This window comes from Telopea speciosissima, chromosome 6 (genome assembly GCF_018873765.1).
Source record: "Telopea speciosissima isolate NSW1024214 ecotype Mountain lineage chromosome 6, Tspe_v1, whole genome shotgun sequence".
Classification (NCBI taxonomy): domain Eukaryota; kingdom Viridiplantae; phylum Streptophyta; class Magnoliopsida; order Proteales; family Proteaceae; genus Telopea; species Telopea speciosissima.
In genome coordinates, this window is record NC_057921.1 from 36,922,922 (window position 1) to 36,947,207 (window position 24,286).

General features: G+C 38.6%; 1 protein-coding gene across 2 annotated transcripts in view; it reads left to right on the forward strand.

Annotated features, from left to right (window-relative positions):
- The window catches only part of LOC122664174 (DNA mismatch repair protein MSH2), a 53,983-nt gene that overhangs the window by 22,141 nt on the left and 7,556 nt on the right, over positions 1–24,286 (forward strand). For both annotated transcript variants that reach the window (XM_043859887.1, XM_043859888.1), the window contains exons 11-12: positions 14,543–14,745; positions 15,808–15,960. In XM_043859887.1, the coding sequence (XP_043715822.1) occupies positions 14,543–14,745; positions 15,808–15,960 (356 nt within the window). The remainder of the gene's footprint in view (positions 1–14,542; positions 14,746–15,807; positions 15,961–24,286) is intronic.

Below are 24,286 nucleotides of genomic sequence, written 5' to 3' on the forward strand. Positions count from 1 at the left end.
ACTTTGAGGGAATGAGAAATTTGATGTGCTTGACTTCGAAATCATTAGTCGCATCCATGGGGTTATCTACAATTGTGTCTTTGAACTTCCCCACCTCAAACTCGAGCTCATGAGGCTCTTCTTTCTTGTTCTCAGTCACCTCAGTTGTTTCTTCAATTGCTAATTTATCTGCAGTGTCAAGTCTCTCATCGTCCACGGCTTCAGTTTTGTCTACTTTGATTTCTTCAACATAGACCTCTTTGGTAGGACATTCTACGTATTGCTCTTTGCCTTTTCCACCTTCAAAACTGCAATGGCCACCATGGTAGCAATCCTTTGAAGTTGAGGGTATAGGTGACCAAAGTTGGCTTCAAACTTTTTTCTCAATAGTGGTCATGCGGTCTAATAAACGCTTCAATTCTCTGTAAACATAATCATGAGCCTCTGGGTTGTTGTCCAGGTCAGAGAGATGCCATTTATTGCTGGCCGTGATTAGCTCCAATACCAAATAATGTAGAGCTAAGTCACAAATGACTCAACACCAAAATAGGATCTTAATTACAACCAAATCAGACATTAATATCAGTCTCACAGTACATATAACAGCCACCAACAGTAGGTGAACAATATGGTGAATCATCCTCAACAACTCTTAACAATATCTAACAAAGGTTTAGAATAACCCCAATCAAAGAGAAACACGAACAGCAGCTACAGAATGCCTATTGCAGGTTATTAGCAAGGCCCAAATAACCAGAAAACAAACAATATTCAGAACAATAATCACAGGGGTTAGATGGGGCTAATATTCCTATCGAATGGAGGCCCAATAGGTCTGAACAATCCCTCCAAAATTAAGCCTGATACAATGATTAACTGCTGAGATATGAGCAAGTCACGAAATTAGAAAGTAGGTTCAGAAATTAGTTAGTATGTGACATAGACAAACCCGGCCATCTGATGCACACCAAAGCAGCATTGAAGTGGGGTCTTGAGTAGGGACCAGGGTTGGATCAAGCCTCTCACTCTCTCCTTGGCATCTCACCTCATATAGGACTCTCTCCTACACTTCCTCACACAGTAATATGACTGCAAAACCAATTCTTTTCGTTAATCCATTCGATTTTGGAGCTCTACAGCTCTTACAAATAAATTGTGTTTAATGGCAATAACTCAAAAAGGAATGGAGGAGTCCCACACATGATGTGGACTACCTTGTACAATAAGTTATTCAAATAAAGAAAGAAATAACTTAATCTAAGTAGTAACTGAAATCTAATTAATGCTAAATCTAATTTGTCCTCTACGCAAGTCCACCTCTTGTACTCCATAGTATTCTCATGCAAGTGTAATGGGTCCCACCAAATATTCTCCCTAATCTCTTCCTTGCGAGCTGGCTATGAGATCCATCAAATCTGAAGGATTACCTCTTTGGACAGGCTGTTCGATGGCCGCAAACAGGGCCTGGTTTGTGGGCTTAAATAATGAAGTTCTAAGATACTAACCGATACATATCTTATCTTTAGGATACCAATATGATACCAAAGAAAAAAAGGTTATCAGCTGTATCGTGTCGATACGTGACCCGATGTGGTTGATACTTATCAATACACTTGATACATCTCTTATAAACTATATAACTCGATCTATGACTTAAAACCGTAGTACTAAATCTTGCCGAAATTTCGGTAATTTCGGTGAGGGCGAGATGAGATGCACCCTCGAAATGAAAAAAGAACAAATTTCGGTCGAAATTTCGTCTAGTTTTGACATTCGCTAAAATTCCAGCTTCTCACTACAAGCTCACTTAATATAAATACAAGAACTCGTGTAGTCTCAGTCGAAATTTCGACCGAGACCTCACCAGGGTGTTCTTTTTGCTCCTATTTCGACTCCAAAGGCTTTTTTTGCTCTTTTGAGGTTCATTCTTCGAATTTTTGTTGCATCAACGCCAAAATACTTGGGAAACACTGCATTGAAGCTTCTTCTCCGCATATTTGAAGCCTTCTCCATTGTTCAAGGTTGAAGTTTTTTCTCCAGAAGTGTTTTTTAAAAAAAAAAAAATGATCAATACATGTTGGTTAGTGATGAATTTATTACTGGATTGTCTTTTGTGGACGACATCTTCTCATACCCTGGCTACCCAAGCCACCAACCATACATGTTGCCAGAGGCATCATTATCACAATGAATCAGTGGATAGTCGTGGTTCTTCACAGTTTGGTAACCTATATCTTAGGATAGGTTACCTTCAGTATGTCGATGATGCAATTTACATGGCAACTGTGGAGGATTATACTCGTTTCTTCTCCCAGACTATGACGTGGCATTTGTATGTCCTTCAGTTAGAGAAAAATGCATGTCAACTCTAGCGGACCTTGAGTGGGGTCGATCCAGGAAGGCGCAACAGTTATTACTAGTAAACAGTTCTATTAGGATTTATGAATGTGTATGTGTATTGAATATTGTTAATGTAGTCCTAGATTGGTAGGTGACCAACTAGGAGCCAGTAAACCAGGATCTGTTATGAACATGTGAATCGGCTAGGTCAGAAATAGGTTTTTGATGAAATTAGGGTTAGGGTTAGGGTTTGATGTTAGGGTTATGTCAAGTCAAGGTAGGAGAGTCTATTAGTGAAGGTCCTGAGATGTTTTGAGGGATGAAAGTGTGTAAATTTGAATGGACAGCAACTTAGGTTTATGGTGTCAGGTTTTGGAAAAGAGGAAAAAGAGGGGGATCTAGGATTTAGGATGGGAATTTGGGGCTATGGTTTGGATTGATTATTCCTAGTGTGGTGAATGAAATTCGATTCAGGTATGGTGTGTTTCTGAAGGTTGGATTGGTCTGTGAAGAATTTGGGTAATGGGATGATCTCCAAAAATAGGTGGGATGTTGTGGATTGAATGGGGTAATGGGAAAACAGCTTGGTTCGAGTATTCCAATTGGGCAGGGGAATACTCGATCCAATTATGTGAAGTTGTTGTTAGCTGAATGGTTTGTTAAGAGTTTTGGGAGATGGGTGGGAAAATTAGGGTTTTGGGGTGGATTGGAGGATTAGGAGAATAATGGGTATTGATGGGATGATTCAAACTTACTGTTGTTGCAAGGGTAGCTCAGTTGGTTAGAGGATCTTGAATAAACCTTGAATCTTGATCTTGAACTTGAAGGAGATCTTCAAAGAACTTGAAGAAGAGCTTCAAAAGAACCACCTAGGCTTCACACCGCAAGGTTTCGATTGGATCAAACACCAATCCCACCAACGAACAACCCGGGCTTCCCTCCGGAAGGTGTCAATCAGATCAAACACCAATCCCACCAGCCTTGATCAAACACAAGACAAAAATTTTCAATGGAGAAGAAGAGCAACAAAAGCTTTTCATTAATATCAAAATTCGTGTCCCATACTTGTCCCCCTTACAACCTTATATAAAAGACTCAAAAATAGACTCTTACACTAAAAAGAAAAGGCCTAACCCAATCTTTAACCTATTAGGTAACCTAAACTGACTAGGAAACTGAAATAATAAAGGAGATAGACTTAAAACATGGCTGGACATATAGAGTCCTAATCCAGCCCAACTTAAATAGTCACATGACCACTTAACCAAGTCACATGATCACTTAAGTGATCACATGACCACTAATTATATATAAATAAAACTAAGTAAGGAATCCCGTATGCAACTTAATTACCCATATTTTAGGCCCATGAAAGTAGCCTATTACATAGAAAACCCATGGGATCAAAGGCCCAACATGTATAGAACCCAACCCTAGACTTATTCCTAATATAACAAGCCTATTTTGCTGATGAACCTGCATCAATTGTAATCTTAGCTATGTACTTAATTCTATGATTATGACTTTATGAGTTTAAAGACTACCATCGACTTTATCTTTGTATGATTTACTTGTTTAAATTGCTTATTATGTCTTCTAGTACTTAGGCAATGTATATTTAACTATTTATACAACTGGATCCGACTGTATACTGTCAATCAAGGGTGCAAATCCAAAACACCATTTTTTTTGGATGAATAAAAATATATATTACCAAAAGAGAGGTGCCAAAAGGGGAAATAAGAAAGGAGCAAGAGCTCAAACAAAGAAAACATAGCAAGTCTTAACTGTTGAGGTTCCAAGAAGTTACAATGCGTCTATTTCTAGGAGTATCCACAAAATTTAGAGGAAAAACAGACAATCTACTTTTGATATCAAAAGAGATGGAGTTCTAAATCTGATGAAATGATTTGGAGTTGGAAGTCCATCTTCTTAGGTTGCGCTCGAACCAGATGTGATGAACAACAACACTGAATGCAAGTTTGCCCACACGGTCACAAAAAGATGACACACCAAAGCTCATGTCAACCATATACATTCTCGATGGAATGGAAGGATCCTCTGGCGAACCGGCCAGCAACGAGCTAGAATCCCTACATAGATCTTGGAGGTGAAAGGGCAGTTGAAGAAGAGATCAAAACACCACTTTGAGTGACTATTTTTGCAATATGAACATTTAAATATGTTTATATAGCTTAAAATAGGGTTTCCATGAAGTATCAGGCCTTAATTTGGCCTAAAACCCACCGAAATGACCTAAGTTGGGCTTAAAAATACCAAATTTTGGTATCTCGGCCATTTCGGTCAGGCTGAAATGGCCTGCTGAGACAAGATTTTAAACTATGCTTCAAACACTTACCAAGAGCTCCCATAAGACACTATAATCAATTTAGTTTTGGCATAATCAACTTGATTCCTTGTTCTTACTAGCAAAAGCGACTCTGGTAGTGTTGATTTAATCATCATTTGGTGATTAAACAACCTACAATCAAGGATTAAAACCAGATTTGCGCAAGAACAGTTTTCTACCAAAACTTTGAATATTTTGCTCAAATATTGATTTTTAACGTCAGTTTTTGCAATGGATCACTAGGATAGTGAAAAATAACCTGAATGATTGATGCAGGGCATTATCGTACTGGCCCAGCCCAAGGCCTAGCCCTTGCGTGCTCTTTGGAATTGGAGTCCACACGGGAACAGCTTCAACCAATTCTGTTATTATAGTTATGAAGGTCAAACAGTCTTTTCATATTTCCTAGGCTTATTTAAGAGTCCTTTCATATTTCTTAGGTAGAAGTCTAATAGCCACTACTCTATCTCGTAGTTTTTAGTACTTGGCCTTTTCTATTCCAAGGCATGATTATGCGCCTTTTCTTATTCTTAGGACAATTAGTTAGTCTTTTTCAGTTTCCAAAGTAGTAGTCAAGACTCAAGAGTTTAGTGCTAAGTTTTAATTGTGGCTTAGGTCTTTTCAATTAGACTTTTTGGGAATTACTTTTGTCTTGCAGTCCCAAAAGTCCCTTTAATGAAATTTGTGGTTCCAAGAGGCATTTAGCCTCCACACTTGGGTTACATAAAGAGAAATCATGGGAGCTTTCTTGGCAACCATGAATTGAATACAAATTGCTCTCTTTGAGAACTTTTGCTTGTGAGACTCAAGGGGGATTAAGGTGGGACTCCTTCAATCATGACCTCGGTAGAACTCCGACGGTTGGGCAACTAGTGGGACTCTAGGCTGCCACCTATATATCTTCATCTTCAACAATCATCTTCATCATCTGCATCATCCATTCCCTGCACCACCATCGATCAACATACCTACACATAACCCACTCAAACCTGATTCAGATCAGAACCCTCTTCCAGATTCGATCTTGGCTTGCTTACCCTCTCGGGTTTGCATTAATGATTGCATCAAACTAGGTTTTTTTTTGCAATGGTGTGTGTATAAAAACTCTTTCACTCTTCCGCAAACTGAAATGACATTTTTTTTTGGGTATTAGAAGAAATAAGAAACTTCATCCTGTATACATAATCAATTGAACGCACTTGTCTCTTCGTACTTTGTTCTCATCTTTATAGATGCTATATTTTACATATTACTTTTTTTTGGGTAAACAAAGCTTTACTGATAAGAACATGTAGTACACATGGATTTTGAATTACAAGTTTCATGAAACCATGGAACAGAAGTGGGCGAAACAGTTCCACACATCAAGAACCGGGTCCTCCTGACAAGTCAGTCAGCCACGCTGTTTTCCTCCCTTGAAATAAAAACGAAAATTACGTGATTCTAAACTAGATGCCAAATGAGTTGTAACAGCCACATCCATTGGGGCATTACTTGTAGAGAGTCCTTCTAACATTGTAGCATTTAACATACCATTGGCCAGCTGTGCCATTACGGTTAGTGCTGCTTGATTGTTGAGAAATTGAAGGCTATTATGATTCATAACCGATTGAAGAAGCTCATTGCCACTAGGAAACTGCTTGCCAACTGTAATAGAATGTAACTGCTCCTTATTTGTAGGGATTGATGAGCCCCATAGTGATCCCTAAGTGCAAGAAATGGATGAAATTGAAGGCATGTAACCATTGGTCAACTGTGGAGATTGATGAGTATTAACCATTGTAGCAGAGAAGGTGATGGTATAACTGTTGGCTGCACCTTGAATATTCAAATGTGTAACCGTTTGAATGGAATTATGATCATTTAATGCAAAGGCTGGTTGAAGGGAATAACCATGGGGAATCACTGTAACGGCACCGGTGGCTACCGACCCTGTTGAAAACCAATATTCACTGCACTGACGGCTGAGATTGGTGGTAGAGTTGAAACGGCGTTGGGAGCCCCAAGCTCGTGAGTTCTCATACCATAGTGTAGCAGCACTCTCTAAATTGAGAAATAGTAATCCACCTGGAACTTCATGAAATTGTATCCAGATAGCAATGTATTTGAAAATCCAAGCTCTATCATAACCCACCTCTATCTCTTCTTGAGCATACCCTACCATGACCTCATCTTCGTCTTCATCTTCATCTTTGTCTTCGTCGTCGTCTTTGCCTTCGTCGTTGTCTTTGTCTTCGTCTTCATCCTCGTCCTCACCTTCACCTTCATTTTTGTCTTTGTCTTTGTCCTCACCTTCACCTTCGCTTGGACGACTTCTAGTGGTTATGGTGATTCACTCACAAGGAGGAGATCTGATAATTTTCATAGACAAGTTTTACATATTAATTATTTATAGTGTTTATTGCTTCAAAACTGTATTTCACATGTATCCTAAACATTTCCGTGTGTATCTTGCGTCTCTTCGATATGATACGATATGTCTCTTAAGACCACCTTTCCAATACAATACCCAATACCAATACTTTAAACCTTGTGAATAATAACAGAATATAACCCACAACACTGGACCGATGGGGGAAATCCTGGACAGAAATATGGGCTTAAATAGTCCCCAAATATGTTCCAAATATGGGCCTGCCTTGGAACCCAACTGATGGACTTGTGCTGCATCACTTTCTTATACAACATTTTTTTTTTTCCATCTTTGCGTTATATGGTTGAGGTCTTGAGGACCACCAATCCTTAGAGTTAGATTCACACTATTTTTTTTTCATTATCATCAGTTCGTTTAAATTGGGACCCCATTTCCACAGTCAGATCCACAGTGTAGTTACCACCTTCCGAGCTAAGCTTCAATTGTTTGCATTTGAAGCATATTTTTCTCTGTTTTTTGATCATCATTGAAGTGGAATCGGAGTGATAGAGAATCCCTATTCTGTGAAGTCTTGGAAGCAGATGAAAGGAATTATGTTCAGATATTTGTTTAGATATCTTTCATTGCTTTAATTAAGTGTAATCTTGGCCCGGATAGTCTTTCATAACACAATCTTTTGAAGATGTTATAAATTCAGTAAGAAAATATAGAGAGGAAACAAGTAAAAGGATTACCTTTCTTCCTGAGAACAAAGATCAAGAAGATAATTTCAGGTTCTGGTAAATCATTGATCCGATGAAAACATTCCCCCAGCAATTTGCGCCCAATTTGTTTCGTTCTTTTTTGTCCTATTCTCATTGTCGTTCGCTGAAAAGGTACAGGGATTCTTCATCACTGTAAATAACAGACATAACATTAAAAACAGCTTGAAGATGACGAGAAATGAAACAATATTTACCATATGGAAACAAGTCATTATGTTTGAGACAAATATAGCTGGAAATAACGAAAAGTTATATTCGTCAAGATGTTGGAGTGAAAGTTAAAAAAAATGTTCCAAGCCTAGAAATGGAGTCCATCCTCTTGTTTTCAGGTATGGCGAAAACTCAAGATAAGACTTTGTAGCCATCATAGGTGATTGTTCAGAAGTGCCAGGGTTAACAGAGGCAGCATCAGATAGGGTATTGAGAAATCAAGCTCTGATTGTTTTAGACGCGTTTGTGCCTATACTCTATTCTTCCCTTACCTGAGCACTTGTTGGACCAAGTAAATCTACAGCCCTCGTGTGAGATCAGCCAGTCTGCAGCATCTACACATTTTCAAGGTACTGCAACAGCATTGGTATAACCCGGTTTCCCTCACACCTTTTTAACAAGCAAAACCTAGTTGAAGTTCCCCAAGGTTGCCCAGGGTTCAGGCCAAAGACTAGATATGTTGGTAAAGAAAGGAGTCCCTAAAGCTTCCTCCTTCCAGAGTTGTTGGAGGCATATATAGCAGAAGCTGGAAGGAAGAAAACTGTAACCGATGAAACAAACCGAGTACTATCCTTACTGGGAAATTTATTGTGGTAATAAATGTATGGGAGACCCCATATCTCGTTGGATTCATCATATCAAAATTTAAATTACAATTACAATGTGGTTTCTATCTTTATCACTTAGTTTCTACTTTTGTCATTTTACAATATCTTACCTCGATTATTGGTCTCTTTCTATCGTTGTCATTTTACAATGTCCTACTTCGATTATTGGTCTCTTACAATTCATCTCGTTAAGCTGAATTTAAGCTATGTACTTAAGCTCAACCACTCACAGAAAAAGATTACCCATAGAACTAAAAGTAAGTTTTTTACCATTGTACCGGAATCTTTGAAGATCTAGTAATAGAAGGGAAATTAACTAAGTTTGTCTGCATAAACTCCAAAATACCATCAAGAAAAATTTCGAAAAAAAATGACTCAAACCCCTTGAATATTATTTCTCCTGCTTCATCTTTCTACTTCTACCCTCTTTGAATTAGGGTTGCTTTCTGAATCAAATTACTAGCTAAACTGTCTTCTAGTAAAAACTTAAATGGGTAAATTGCAAAAACTGGTTGCATTCCGAGTCAGATACTAAAACTATGGGGAAGTAGGTTACTAATGTTTGCTACCAACAACAACTCAGCCTCTCAATAGGCAAGTATACAAGTTTACGAACAAAGAAATGATTCTCACACCCTTTTAGCCCAATACAATTTTTTTTTGCAATTGAAGTTCTAAAATCGTTAGAAGCTCTCTCTCATTCTCCTGAAATAGACAACTTTACATTAGAAAAAAAATATGATTGTTGGAGCTCCCAACGACTCTATTCAGAATTGAGCCGGTTGACCCCCCTTGTTAGGAAATAGCCGTTGTATGACTGTTGCAATGTTGTAGGTTACACGTAACTTCATCCAGTTGACCAGCTAAGTGTCAAAAAACCACTGCTCCCTGGGAACATTGTCCAAGTCTTAGTTCGATTGACCGCCTGGACTTCCAAGCAGTGTTCGAGGTCTCGCGAGATCTCGGCAATTTTCTCGGTTTCGACTTGGGTCGAGTAGTGATAGGGTGCGCAATAAGAAGAATACATTTTCTCGGCCAAAATTTTGGTATCTTGCTGAAATCTCTGCCAAATTTTCGGTATCTTGCCGAAATATCACAAAGTCAGTTGTATAAATACCATGTTTTGACTTATCTCAGTCGAAATTTTGACCTATTCTTGGTAAACTCGACTGGTTTCGCCAGTTGTGAAGAAAAAAACTCGAAATCTTACCAAAAAAAGCTTGGATCACTTGGATTTGATGCTCGAGAACAACATTTGGAGGAGATTTGCTGCCCAACAACCTTCCTTGGAGGAGATATGAAATTGAAGACCCGACACTCGTTCAATATCAGGATGAGCATATGGGGATAGGGCCATAGGGGTGACTTGGTACTTGGTAGTTATTGGCTTGTATTGTTAAATGTTGACTTTATATAACAAATAATGTTAGATATATGACTTATGAAATGGTTCATAATTTGATGTCTTTTGTAACGACCCAAACCCAGATAAAGGTTATAGGTCTCACTCACCCTCGCCGGCGGCGATCAAAAGATTGGAAAAGTTAACAAAAAGCAGCAGATTTTTTTTTTTTTTTGTAAAACAGTAGATAAAAGCCACATCAGCAGCCTATGTGGCTCCCACACACACACACGTACAAGGGAGGGGGTGCCCGGCCAACTTGGCCGAACACTCTCTCTCTCTCTCTCCTCTTTCTTTCCTTCTTTTTCTCTCTTTTTCTTTTACTCTCTCGGCTCCTTCTCTCCTCACCTATTTTCTCTCCCTCTTGTCTCACACACACACTCTCTCTCTCTCTCTTCTTTCTTTCAAATCCCTCCCCAAAAATAGAGCAACTTCCATAAAAATAAATCCCCAAAATCAGAAAAAGAAATCTACCTTTTGAAGATTTCAAATCCTACTTCAAGCTTGGTCCTTCAACTCCTTGCTTCCTTGAAAATCTCCTCTCAAATCCACAAGGTAAAATACTCAAAATCCCCTTGCAAACTCCTCTGTGTCCTCTCACAGTCCTCTTCCACTCTCCACGATTTTCTCCCTTTCCCTTTTTCTCAAAATTCGGTTCTCTCACTCCTCTCCTATTTTCTCTCCTTGTCTCGCTCTCTTTTTCTTTTGTCTTCTCTCCCTCACACGGTTTCTTCTATTTCTTGTTTTCAAAATGTACAGTGGAGAGGTTTTATTCCTCTTTTGCCTTGTAGAATCCCCAATATGCCCCTTGACACCTCCCTTCTTAATCAATACCCTCTCATGCAATTAAATTGACTAGGGTACCCCTATCTCCCAAAATTACTGTTCTAGCCTTGACTTGACCCATTTATTCCCATGCAACCAAGTTGACTAAGGTGAGTTTACCTTAATACCCTTTGACTCACCCTCTAGTTACTATGTTGACCAACCTATGATCCACCCTCCATTTGGAATCTGTCCTTCCAAGTGGCAGTCCCACTGCCACATAAGCATCCACATCACCTCCTCCCATCCATGTGGCATCCATGCACATGCCACCTAGGAAGACACGTCCCAATCATATTTCATGCATTTTTCTTTTCTTCTTTTCCCTTGTCTCCTCCACATCATCAGGTGGGTCCCACATTTAGGTGACAAATAAAATGTTTTAAAATTCCTTTACATAAAATGCTATTGATGGGAGTTGAACCTAAGACATAAAATGCTATTGATGGGAGTTGAACCTAAGACCTCTTACATGTATAGGCAAAGTAACAACCAGTGTGCTAAGCCACTAATTTATTAAATTCTGAAAACTAAATTGTTTTATGCTATCCATCACCTAACACATTTTCAAATGGGAAAATCACCGAAGGTTTGTAAATAAAATTACCTTCGGGCGAAAAAAATACTAAATCTTCGGGTTTTGTCGGAGATCGAAGCGATCAACACCTGACGATACGAAAAACATGTAGTAAGATTTCTGGGGAAAATCGGGGTGTTACATCCTTCCCCCCTTAAAATAATTTCACCCTCGAAATTACACAGGTTGACACCTGCTAAGACTTACGACTTGAGAGCAATGGCTATTGAGAACTAACTGTTCCAAATCATTCTGACCCAAAAGATAAAGAAAGTTCCATCGCGGAAACCACTAGATAAGAGCCAAAATAAAAAATGCTAAGACAAAACATAAAACAATGGCTTAGGGGAAAAAAAAATTCCGCTGCTTTTTGTTAACTTTTCCCGATCTTTTGATCACTGCTCGCGAGGTTGAGACCTATTACCTTTATCTGGGTTTGGGTTGTTACATCTTTTCATTCCTATTGCTTATTTAAGTTGTTCTACTTGAATTATGTGTTCTAATAATAAAGATTGTGTGGAATAGGTCATATTAGTATATATAGTGATACATCGTACACAACCAACCTAGGGTCCTAAGTCAAACTACCATTTTAGGTGTGATTTTTATAAAAAATTAAGGGTTCCACCATGTTTTAAGGGCCTAAAATAGGCTGTCTTGCAAGTTTCATGAGCTAATTAGGTCATATAGCCACCGAAACCAAGAGCCGAGATTTGACATAAAAAATACGCAACTCGACCGAGATCTCGCCGAGTTACCATGACAACTCGGTTTTTTGGCTGACCGAAACCAGCTGAGAAACCGAGACCTCGAACCTTACCATTTGGCCAAAACACCTGCTTTGACCTTGGTTGATTGTTGAAACTTGTCGGTCATCAGGCTTGTCCAAATATACCAATATAAAGTTCAACATGGTTCCCAGTTGGTCTGGTCAAGTTCCAATTAGGATGGTTAAAGCGTTGGTCAATCTTGGTTGACTTTTTTACTAAGTCCAAGGGCATCATTGATGTAGATCACAGGTCCATGTGTAGCCGCAGGAACAGGCCCCAAAACCAGCCCAGTGTAGTTGTGGGATTCAACTGCTGTGAGAGGTAGCCTGGTCTGATGATGTGGCAGGTTTTTGTTGGTTCGATGGAGCATCACAAAAGGGAGCTCCATTCCAGATAGAAGCATGAAAGAAGAGAAGGGACCTAGACAGAAATTTAGAAAAAAAATAAATTACTGTTCACGTGAACACTGATTTAGGGGCACATATGGACAGCTTGCATGGAGTACAAGATATGGACAAGTTTTGTTCCTATTTTTTCTTAGCTATGTTAGTTTACCTCGTTTGTATTTTTAGTTTCCAGTTTGGTTGTAATAGGAGATTACATAGTTTCTAAATTCAGTTTTAGCAAGTTAGTTAGTACTAGTTTCTAATTTCAGATTTAGAAAGTAGGCTTAGTTTTTATTTGGAAGTTTTTAGTTTTTTAAGTTTCTATTTCAGTCCTTTGTTTCCTTTTAGTTAGATTTAGTTTCTATTTCGTTTGGTTTCTATTTTGTAATCCTCTCAATAGCCAAAAGGGGAGTTACTATTTGAGCATTGTAATCATGCTTTAGTTATAAATAAAGGCAAGAGGCTGTATTGATCAGCCAACGATAAGATAAAAAAAGAGTGGTCGTTAGCCATGTAGCTGTGAGAGACAGCTCCTGTGAGAGATAGGTACGGTGAGAGGCCGTGGGTGAGAGACCCAGGAGAGAGTGAGAGGCTCAATCCAAACTATCCTTCTTCCACCTATCTTCTATTTTTTATTTATTTTTTATTGTGTGATCTTCTACAAGTTCTGCGATCAATTAAGGAATATCTGCTACAAGTTCATCAATTGTTGCCCAGTTTTGAAGATCAAACCAGCATTAAACTTTGTTCAAGAAGATCCTGCCTGGGGCTAGGTCCTCCGTGATCCAGCCTTACATTAATCTTGGTGTGTGAGAGCCATACAACTTAGGATTACAAAATGTTACAAGTATGAAACTAATCCTAAGTACTTGCGCCTATGTGGAACGACCCTTGAAGGTGTTCACTATCAATTCTTGCGTCCGAAGCACGTTGGCTTGTCACTCTATTCTAACATGCTTAAGTGCTTCTTTGACACTTCAGCTTGTTTTGCCTTTGAGTCCTGCAACTGCCTTATGCTCGATGTAGCGCTTGTGGAGTATCCTTTGCCAACTTCACACTTCCATTGTCCGAGCTTGTGGAACGTTCTTGGAAGGGTGTTCATTTGTGATTTTCCTCTTTACACTTTGCTTGTCGACTCACTTCCAGTTGCTTGATTTGATTCTTTACGTTGTTTTGATGCTTGGAGAAGATACTTCCGGAAAGAGTACTAATTCAAGCGCTTATGGAGAATTGCTTTATTACTATTCAAGCTTAAGTCTTTTCATCAATCACACACATGTTAGTGACCACCAAAACATACTACAAAATGCAATGTTCCAACATTACTTTGAGCTTGCAATCTATAGTTTTCACTACTAAGGGAAACATTCTATCTATTTCTTCGCTGTTGCATTTTTGGCATCTATAGAAGAATCTGTGCATATTTGAGGACATCTATTACACTCAAGTACAAGTTGTAAGGTAAATCTTTAGTATTTTACCACTATGGTCCTTGATCCCTAAGGAACTGCATGACATATTCTATTCTTTCAAAAGGGACTGGAACGATGTTATTTTGATAGCTCCTATGCTCTATTAATGCCATATAATTTGAATTCAAAAATAAATTTGCATCTCACCTATCATCCTCTCCCCGCCCCACCCCCCACCCCCCCTTCCAAAAAAAAAAAAAAAAAAAACCACAAAGAGTCGAAGAGAAAAGGGGAAAAGGGCAAAAGAAATGAACTCATCCTTATGCTGGATTGGATATATTGGCCCCAATGTAGTTTACCGTCTTAGCTGATTTTCCATGCAAGTTGCTTCCTGGTCTTTTTGCTACTTCTCTTGATATTTTTCTAAGTGATGTGTTTATTTCTTATTAGATAATGACCTTAAGTTTCTTTCTTAATTTTCAGTATAGTTAGAATGAAGTTGCTTTTATTATTCTGCATTCATCAAAGTTCACTTCTTTACTCAGGTTTGGCTTGGGCTATATGTGAGCATCTTGTAGAGGTCACCCGAGCACCAACTTTGTTTGCAACACATTTTCATGAATTGACTGCATTAGCTCATGATAATAGTGATCATGAGCCTCATAGGCAGTCCTTACTTGGTGTGGAAAATTATCATGTCAGTGCACATATTGATTCATCAAGTCACAAACTGACGATGCTTTACAAGGTAGGTCCTTAACCTTGAGTAAGCGATATTATTTTTTTTGCTTTTTTACCTTTCTTGAATTGAAAATTTTTTTGTTTGAATTTGCTGGAGAATGAACCATACTGTGATTGTTAAAGAAGGAACCCCACATGGAATCGCTGGAGAAGGAGAGGAGTTTCCACAGCAGGAAAACATGAAAAGAAAATGATGATATTGTAGAGGTGTTGTGCAAGTTGCCAGAGTGGCAGAGGTATCATCGGGACAGTGGGAGAAATATGAGAAGGAGAAATGTCTGATATCATTGTACAGCTCTAATAATGCCAATCAAGAGATAAAATCTATGGGTGTGATGTCCAGAAAATGTTTTTCCAGCAGCAAAGAACCAAAGCATAAAACAAAATGACACTTAAACGTGGGAATGACTATTCTATCGAGCCTTCATTTGTTTTCTGGTAAAATCCATGTAAAAATGGAAAATCTTCAGGTAAAATTAATACAAAAAATGCGATTTTACTTGAATATTTTCATTGTACATAGATATACCTGGAAATAAATGGAGCCTAAAGAACCCTACTAAGAAACCCAGATTAACTAAAATAGAAAAAATGTTTACCAAAAAAAAAAAAAGAAACTAAAATAGCAAAAATATATTTTCTATAAATAAGAAATTGGCCATACTTCAAATGGTAATATTGGGATTTACCACAATTAATAAATTGTGGTTTTGAAAAATAAATGAAATTCAGAATTACTAAAAAGTAATAAAATTGAAGTACTAGAGTAGCAATTTTAAAAGTTGCAGTAATGCACTCCTGAACCAACATATACGATTTTTCCAGGGCTTTTCAGTGATCTCCTTAAGTTGAGATTGGGTTTTTGTGGGATTTATGATAGGTTGCTTCATATGTTATGAGAAACCAACTGATCAATCCATTGTTATTACTATGTTTAGATCAGTATATTGCTGATAATTTATTTAAAAGGTTTTTCCCATATTTTGCTTAAGGTAATTAGTGTACTCGTTAATGATTTCTGTTGAAACTTTTAATTTTTTGTACTATCTAATTTGATAAAAATCTTCAGGTTGAACCAGGGGCTTGTGATCAAAGTTTTGGTATTCATGTTGCAGAGTTTGCAAACTTCCCTGAGAGTGTTGTTTCCCTTGCTAGAGAAAAGGCTGCGGAGTTGGAAAATTTTTCACCAGCTTCAGTCATTTCAAATGACACAAGGGAAGAGGTCCGTCACAAAAGAGCTCTGTACTTTCCTCATCATGTTTATAGTTTTAAAACTGTTTTTGCATCTCATAGCTCTAAGGCTTTATGATCATGATTGTTTGCCTAGTGTATTATGAGCTGCACTTCATCTATTGAAAGTTACATCTTTAACATGTACTGTCTACTAAAATGTGTTTTGGGTCTATAGTGGGTATACTCTTAAATTGAAACGAGTGGAAATATGTACAAAGGAAGAAGAGAGAAGAGAAAATATGGGAGTGAATAGAGATTAGGTCTTTAATAGACTAACTCATATTTTAGCTCAATGCATTTTAGGTTGCATTAGATGAAAAAAAGAAAAAGAAAAAAGAGATATACATTCTACAATTAATAAGGGAGAGGATAAAGGACACCCTGGATTTATTTAATCTATCTTGGAGCTAGTAACTTCGAAATAAATTTAGATAGTTGTCTTTATTGATTGTTAGAGATTGTACCGTGGGGGTTATATTCTTGGTTAAGTAGTTTAGCTTAATTTCTTATTGTTTCTTATTTCTATTTGTTAGCAGAACCGTGGGTTAGAAAGAGAGAATTAGAGAATAGAATGTGTTAGATTCATTGATAGGTAAGCCCCTCTATTTATAATTACCCCTAACTAATTGACTCTATAAGAGCAGCAACTTAACCTAATGACATAAGAATTAAACTACCCCCAAAAGGACCAGAATACCCCCACGGTATTCTGGATTACATATTCCAACACTCCCCCTCAAGCTGGATTATACATATAAGCAAAAAGAAGCTCCAACTTGAACTAATAAAGTAATAAGAAAAAAAGCTCCATAATAATGCTAACACTCCCCCTCAAGTTGACACATACAAGGCACTAAGACCCAACTTGAACAAAATGAGAAGAAACAATATTGCAGTAGAGTCCAGCTTGACAAATGAATGCAGCTCCCAAATAAACCTTCAAGAACTTAAAAAAAAAAAGATCTTCAAAACTTGGACAAACATGATTAGCAAACTGGGACTGGAATTTCTTCCGAAGAAGGCAGCTTTCAACGATCTTCAATAGCTATCCAGTGATGAATCTCAGATTGTCATAGTGACATAAAATCTTGAAGTGAAAGACTAGGGCAGCAAGCAGCGGAATAAACTGAATCAGGCAGCGAAAACAATTGAATCAACCCAACTGTGAACCCTCATATAGGCTGGCAACAACCAATTTAATACTTCAATCTCCCCCTTACCGACAAACTCAACCCAATAACAAAGGATACCCAATGGCAATGGTGGAAGCACTGATCTTCTATGTTTTGCACCAAGTGTTCCTGCAAGTTCTGCTTCTGCAATGTCTGCAGGTGTACTGTACATAATCTCCCCCTCACGTGTAGTAGTACACGTGGACATAGCAGAGATGATGAATGAGATAGTACAAAAGGATAACCTTCCAGAGTTCTCCAAAAGTAATGGAAAAGAAAGAAGTGACATTTTAGAGAATACCATAAACTTCCAAAGTGGTTATGGGTATAATATGCCAAAGGTTATGGTATGGGAGGTGGTGAAGTGGAAAAACAAGCAGTGGGATAATGAATCACGGAGAAAAACAATGCAACATAGTAATCTTCAACCTTCTTCAATCAATTAAACTTACTCTGAAACACCAATCTCCAATGATCAGATCTGAATAAAAAAACAGGTTTGATTTGTTATAAGGAGAAAGCACCATTCTTCAAAACTTGATCAATCTTCACACAAGGAAGAACCAGTGTGCAATGCTCCAATTTGTAAACTCCCAAATGCTAAATAGAACTGACGAAGATATCTGGGCAGAATTGATGTAATAAGCTTCAAAAAAACTTGGATCAGATCTGAATTAGTGAACAATGCTAGGATCAAGCTCTCAAAGTAAGATGGATTTGAATCAATAAAGAAAACTTCGCACAATTGAATAGGTTCGTAGTGGCAACCAATAACTATGGAACACAATGTTGTAATCCCATAAACTGATCTCCAGTGTAGTAGATTCGAGTCTTCAACAATGAAAGAAATTCGATCTCCAATAGTAGGATATTCAGTCTCAAGAACAGGGCGGCAATAGTCCTCATAAAGGCAGCGGTAACATGTCAACCAGTCATGTTTACAGAAGCCAATCAATAGAACCAGCAAGGTATGTAGTAAAGCTCAATAGAACCAACAAGTATAAGATAAATAACCCAACAGATCCATAGGTGGTTGAAGCAGCCAGCCACATAGGAACCAGTAAAAGAATAGGTTGATAGTTGGAGAAATCGAGCCATAAGAATGAAACCTGAATTTTTTTCAAAAAAACTCCAAGAATGATGCTGAAATTTGGGTTGAATGCTCCTCTGGTATGTATAAGACTCCCCTAAAAAAATTAGCTTGATAGGACAGCCCTAACTCTAAAATCGATTTTAGTCAGGGTTTTAGAAAACCCTGAAATTGAGATCGATATAGGGAAAGGGGGCTTCAACTGTTGATGTAGACTTGCAATAGATGCTGATTAGTACTTGCTAGAATGGGACCTCCAATGCAAACAACCAATCTCTAGTTAGAATGAGACTTGATCTTCAAGAGGGAGAGACACCAAAAAGTTGCAGAAAATTAGGGCAGCAGCTATTGCAGTAAATAGACCTTCTTCAAGCCATGAATTGATGAAGTAGAGTGTCTCTTTTAATGTTAGAACCACCTCCAAAGCACTATAGCAGCAACAAACATCCCTATCGGCAAAAATCGATTTGTATCAGGGTTTTGGAAACCCTGAAAAGTAGAGATCGATTGGGGTAGGGGTCTTCAAAAAAGCTTGGAAGGATGTAATATTGAGGTCGATTGGTCTTTGAAGTGGAAGTAATCAGCCCTCCAAAAAATTGCAAGAGCTAAAACCTGTAACCCTAAATTCGATTGGATTCAAGGTTTTGTTAGGATTTTTAGCAGGTAACCAAATTAGAAGGTTAAGGAAGCTTTGCTGTAGAAACTAATCCAACCATTAGAAAGGGTCCAAACTAAGGTCGAGTAGGGCTTGTATAGGGAGTAATCTGTGCAAGAAATCTCAGCCTGATCTGATGGTTGGATTGTGAGAACCAAGGGTTGATCCAAAATTAGAAGGTTAAGGGTTTGGCCAGATCGATTGGGGTAAATCAAGGATGGAGAAGAAAAGAAAGGGGAGTAGATGGAAGAAGGTAGAAAGATGCTGGAAAAGGTTGCATAGGAGGCCCCAACAATGGAGGATCAACCTGCTTGAGTGAGAGGAATTTGATCTTCAAGAAAGTTCTGGAAACCTTCAAGTTACAGGTATGGTTCCAGCAGAATTTGAATGGAAAAAAAGTAGATAGGATGTAGGAGGGCAGCAACTAAATCATTGGTTTAGGTTTTACCCCATTAGTGCTACCCCCTTACAAGGATGAGAAGAAGAAAACCAGAAGAAGGTGAAACCAAGAAAGAGAGAAAGGAGGGAGAAGTCGATTGAAGAAGAAAAGGAGGGTTTTTTCTTTCTTTCTAACCTAGATCAGACTTGGCTCTGATACCATGTTAGCAGAACCGTGGGTTAGAAAGAGAGAATTAGAGCATAGAATGTGTTAGATTCATTGATAGGTAAGCCCCTCTATTTATAATAGAGATAAATAGAGGGGAAAGTTACAAAGGGACTGAAATAGACATAATTACCCCTAACTAACTGATTGTATAAGAGCAGCAACTTAACCTAATGACATAAGAATTAAACTACCCCCAAAAGGACCAGAATACCCCCACGGTATTCTGGATTACATATTCCAACACTATTGTAAGTTCTTACTTTCCTATAAGTCTTAGGCTTAGCAAGGTAAGTGCCATTTTCGTATTGTAGTTCTGTTTGACTTAATATATAAAGATCAAGGGTTGGTCCGATACAACATATTGTCTATCATTCAGCTTCTCTTCTTCTCCTTCAATCTCTTTCTCGCTTCTCTCTCTACTTACAGGTACTGGTTATAGATCCTTAGTTTTGTCACATGGTATCAGAGCTGTAACCAGTATCTCTTGATATTTGATTTGCAATTCGTGATAGGGTTTTCAGAGCTATGATGAAGAAGAAGAAGAAAATCTGAAAACCCTACTTGCTAGGAAAGAAAAATTGTTGAACCTGTGGCTGAAGATTTCTGCTACCATCCTTCCTCCCGAACTCATGCTCGATTCTTGGTTTCGAAGACTGCTGCTGAAACTCCTATCGAGTTCTCTTCCCATCGATTGCTGCTCCCAAGTTGAAGATTTCTGGTTTTCTGACCTGCTAGTGTTGCTACTGTTGATTTGTTGCTTGGAGCTGCTATGTGCTATGGTTCTTTGATTATCTGAATTGAATCGAGCTGCTGATTTGTTCTTGGGTTTGACTGCTACTGCTTTATTGTCGCTGCTGCTGTTCCAATTGCTTCGATCATAAGGATTGTGGGCCCCCTTTGGTATCATGGTGATTATCAAAGGCATCTATTGCTACTGCTTTTTATTTTTTTCTGGTAACTTGTTGCTACTAGAGGTGCGCTGATTTGGATGCTATCCTCGATTTGCTGTTATCGGTTGCCCTGTTCTCCAATCAATTCATCTCTTTCTACTTCTGGTTTATGACAAGACTGCGACAACTTGGATTCTCGCAAGGATGAATCAAGGAACTAATGCCATCTTTCGAAACTCAAACATGGAATGGGAGGAGCTGTTGCAGATGGGGTTTCCATTTTCTCATAAGTCGATGGAATATTGGGTTTACCGCTGGTTTGATTTCTGGTTTTGAAAGAAGAAGACGGTTCCTTCTTCCCCTTGAGTAACCTTTTTAGCTTCCTTCCCTATATTACCCCCCCTTTTCAATCCATTATTATCTTCTACTATAATTTTCCTTCCGTTCCAGAAATACCCCTTCCCAAGTAATTGCTTCTCTTACTTTATAATTCCACCCCTATTTAAGTGGTTGTTTTTGGAATACAGGAAAATTACAACATTGCTCTGACCATCCCTCCCTTGTCCAATTTTTATTGTTCTTATTTTGTTTCCAGTAATCCCTCTTGTATTCCATTGCCTTTTTATTTGCCAATAACCCTTTGTAATTTATGGTTATTTACCACACTGCCATTGCCTGTTAATTCTTGGGGTCTTGTTGACTTGGTGGGCCCATCATCGATCCAATCCAGTTTTTGGAATGACGGATTGCATTATTTGGTATATTTCCTTGCGTGCTCCCATATGTGTTGCCAGCATTTACAGAATTGTCATCAGTCTAGTATATTTGCAAATTTATTGCTTTGGTGGGCCTAGTTCGCATCGGTTTGGGATTTGAGTTTCTTTAAAGGTTGATAATTGCATGGAAATTATTTGCTACAGTGAGGGAGAGATGCAAAATAGATTAAAGATATGTATAGATTATGGTCAAAAAAACATATGGAAATTGCCTAGGATATTTGCAAAATACAGTTTTGAAGCATGTAAAATACTATAAGTCATTTGTAAAATATATTATGTATACAAAAGGAGAACAAGTACGAGTTAGAAACTAGGTATGAATCAATTCTAGCGAAGGAACAAGGATTAACAGCTAGGGAAAGAAGGAGAAGAGGAGGACGAAGAAGAGAAAGGAGAGTTGAGAGAACTCGTGGGTGAGTGAGAATAGTCTCCACTCACCTATTTTCTTCATTGACAACTTCTTGAAATTACATATTTCTCCCAAGGGAGGTAAAAGATAAAAGTACAACTTCACATGACTTATAATAAGCCAATGACAAAATTTTCCTTACAACATAAACTCTAACACTCCCCCTCAAGTTGGAGAATAAATTTCATGCATTCCCAACTTGCACAAGGGGGTATTAAATTGGTTAGGAATGAGACATCTGCTGAAGATATCTGCCACTTGATCACCCGTCTTCACAAAGTGGGTACAAATGTAACTAGAATCCAACTTTTCTTTGATGAAGTGCCTATCAACCTCACTGTGCTTCGTATGGTCATGTTGCATGGGATTATGAGCAATACTTATAGCAGCCTTGTTATCACAATAGAGCCACATAGGTCCCTCAAAGTCAAAACCCAACTCTTGAATCAACTACCTCAGCCATATGAGTTCACACTCCATGAGCCATGGATCTAAATTCTGCCTCTGCATTGGATCTAGCTACAACTGGTTGTTTCTTATTCCTCCATGTAACTTGATTACCACCTACAAAGGTACACTAACCAGATGTAGATTGTTTGTCAGAAACTGAACCAGCCCAATCGACATCAGTGTAGCCCTCTATCCTCAAATGGTTATGCCGGGCATATAAAGGCCTTTTTCCTGAGAAAGATTTCAAGTACCTGATGATACGATAAATAGCATCCAAGTGCCCACCCTTGGGAGAATGCATGAACTGGCTCACCACTCCAACTACATTAGTGATGTCTAGCCGAGTCAAGGAGAGATAGATCAGTTTCCCAACCAATCTCTAGTACTTCCCTGCGCAATCTTGTGATTTTAATCAATTGGGGAGTTTGTTAGTTTACACCCCAATATTCGTATTTGTTTCAATTGGTCCAGTACAAACTTCCTCTGACAAATATTGATTCTCTTCTTTGATCTTGATACTTCAATTTCCAAGAAGTACTTCAAAAGTCCATGATCTTTAATCTCAAACTATTGGGCCAGGTAAGATTTCAGTCTACTTATCTTAACATTGTCATTCCCAGTTACTACAATGTCATCAACATAAATAATGAGAGCTGTGACTATATCATTTCCTCGCTGAATAAACAAAGTGTAGTCAGTCTGACTTTGAGAATACCCATTCCTTAGAATGGCTTGTCTAAATCGCTCAAATCAAACCTTAGGAGACTGCGTGAGGCCATAAAATGTCTTTTTTAAGCGGCACACTTTCCCTTCTGTTGAGGGAAACTTTAAACCAGGTGGAGGCTGCATGTACACTTCTTCTAGGTCACCATGGAGAAAGGCATTCTTTATATCTAATTGATGCAACGGCCAGTCTCTATTGCCTGCCACTGAGAGGAGAACTCTGATTGAGTTGTGCTTAGCCACAGGAGCAAACCTTTATTGGTAGTCAATGTCATACACTTGACTATACCCTTTAGCCTCCAACCAAGCCTTATCTTTCCACAATACCATCTGATCAATACTTAATTGTATAGACCCACCTGCATCCAACTAGAACTCTCCCCCTGGGAAGATTTACAAGTGTCCAAGTACCACTCTTCTCAAGAGCCATCATTTCCTCAGACATGGCCTCCTTCCACTTTGGGTTAGACCATAGTTATCAAGGCGGGAAGGCAACCATGGCGTTTTAGAGAGTCAAAAATCAAGGCGACACTGCCATGGCACCCAAGGCGTCCAAGGCGACGCCTTGATAAATATGGGTTAGGCATAGCCTCAATGACATTTTTGGGAATGGAAGAAGCAAGAGCATTAGAAAAGGCAATACCTATACGAGAAAAAAACATCATAGGAAACAAACTTGGCTATGGGATTATTACATGCTTTCTTCCCCTTTCGAGTAGCAATGGGAAGATCTAACTCAAAAGGGTGGCATATTTGTCATGACATCTAGGCAATCCATGGCGCTGGAGACGGTCCAGAATAAAAGCGACACCAATAAGACGACCAAGGCGTCCAAGGCGCCTGGACGCCTAGGCGACGCCTTTGACAACTATGCAGGGAGGAAAAAAAGTGTTACCTGATTGAGGAAGGTGGAGTTCAGGATGTGGACCCAAAGAGGACTCTTGGCAAGTCTTCTTTTCCTTTCCCTTCAAGCATTCACCTCTTTTGTACACAACTAACTCTTTTTCATTGCTAGCATCAACACCTGAATGAGTATCAATGTCAACAACATCCACTTCCTTGTTTTTCCCAATATCAAGCAAAAATGAGGAGATAGGCAAAGGAGAAAGAAATGAGATGACATCAGCAGCCTGTTCACTCCTATTAGTCTCCCCCTAAAGAGGATGCTGATGAGGAGAAAAGAAAGGAATAGACTCAAAGAAGATGACATCTTTGGAGAGAAGTCGCCTTCAGGAGGAAGGTTGGTAGCATTTATACCTTTTAGTAGAGGAGGAATAGCCAAGGAAAAGACATTTGAGTACTTTGGGGTTAAGCTTTGTCCGAGCTGATTTATTGACATGGATATAACACACACACCCAAACACTTTCGGAACAAGGGAAAAAGCAGAAGCTTGAGATGAAAGTATTTCCAGAGGGGATTTAGAGCCAAGGAGATGAGTTGGCATCCAATTGATTACGAAGGCAGCAACAAGCAGGGCATCAGACCAAAAGGTCTTAGAAACATGCATGCCAAAGAGGAGACTCCTAGTGACCTCCAACA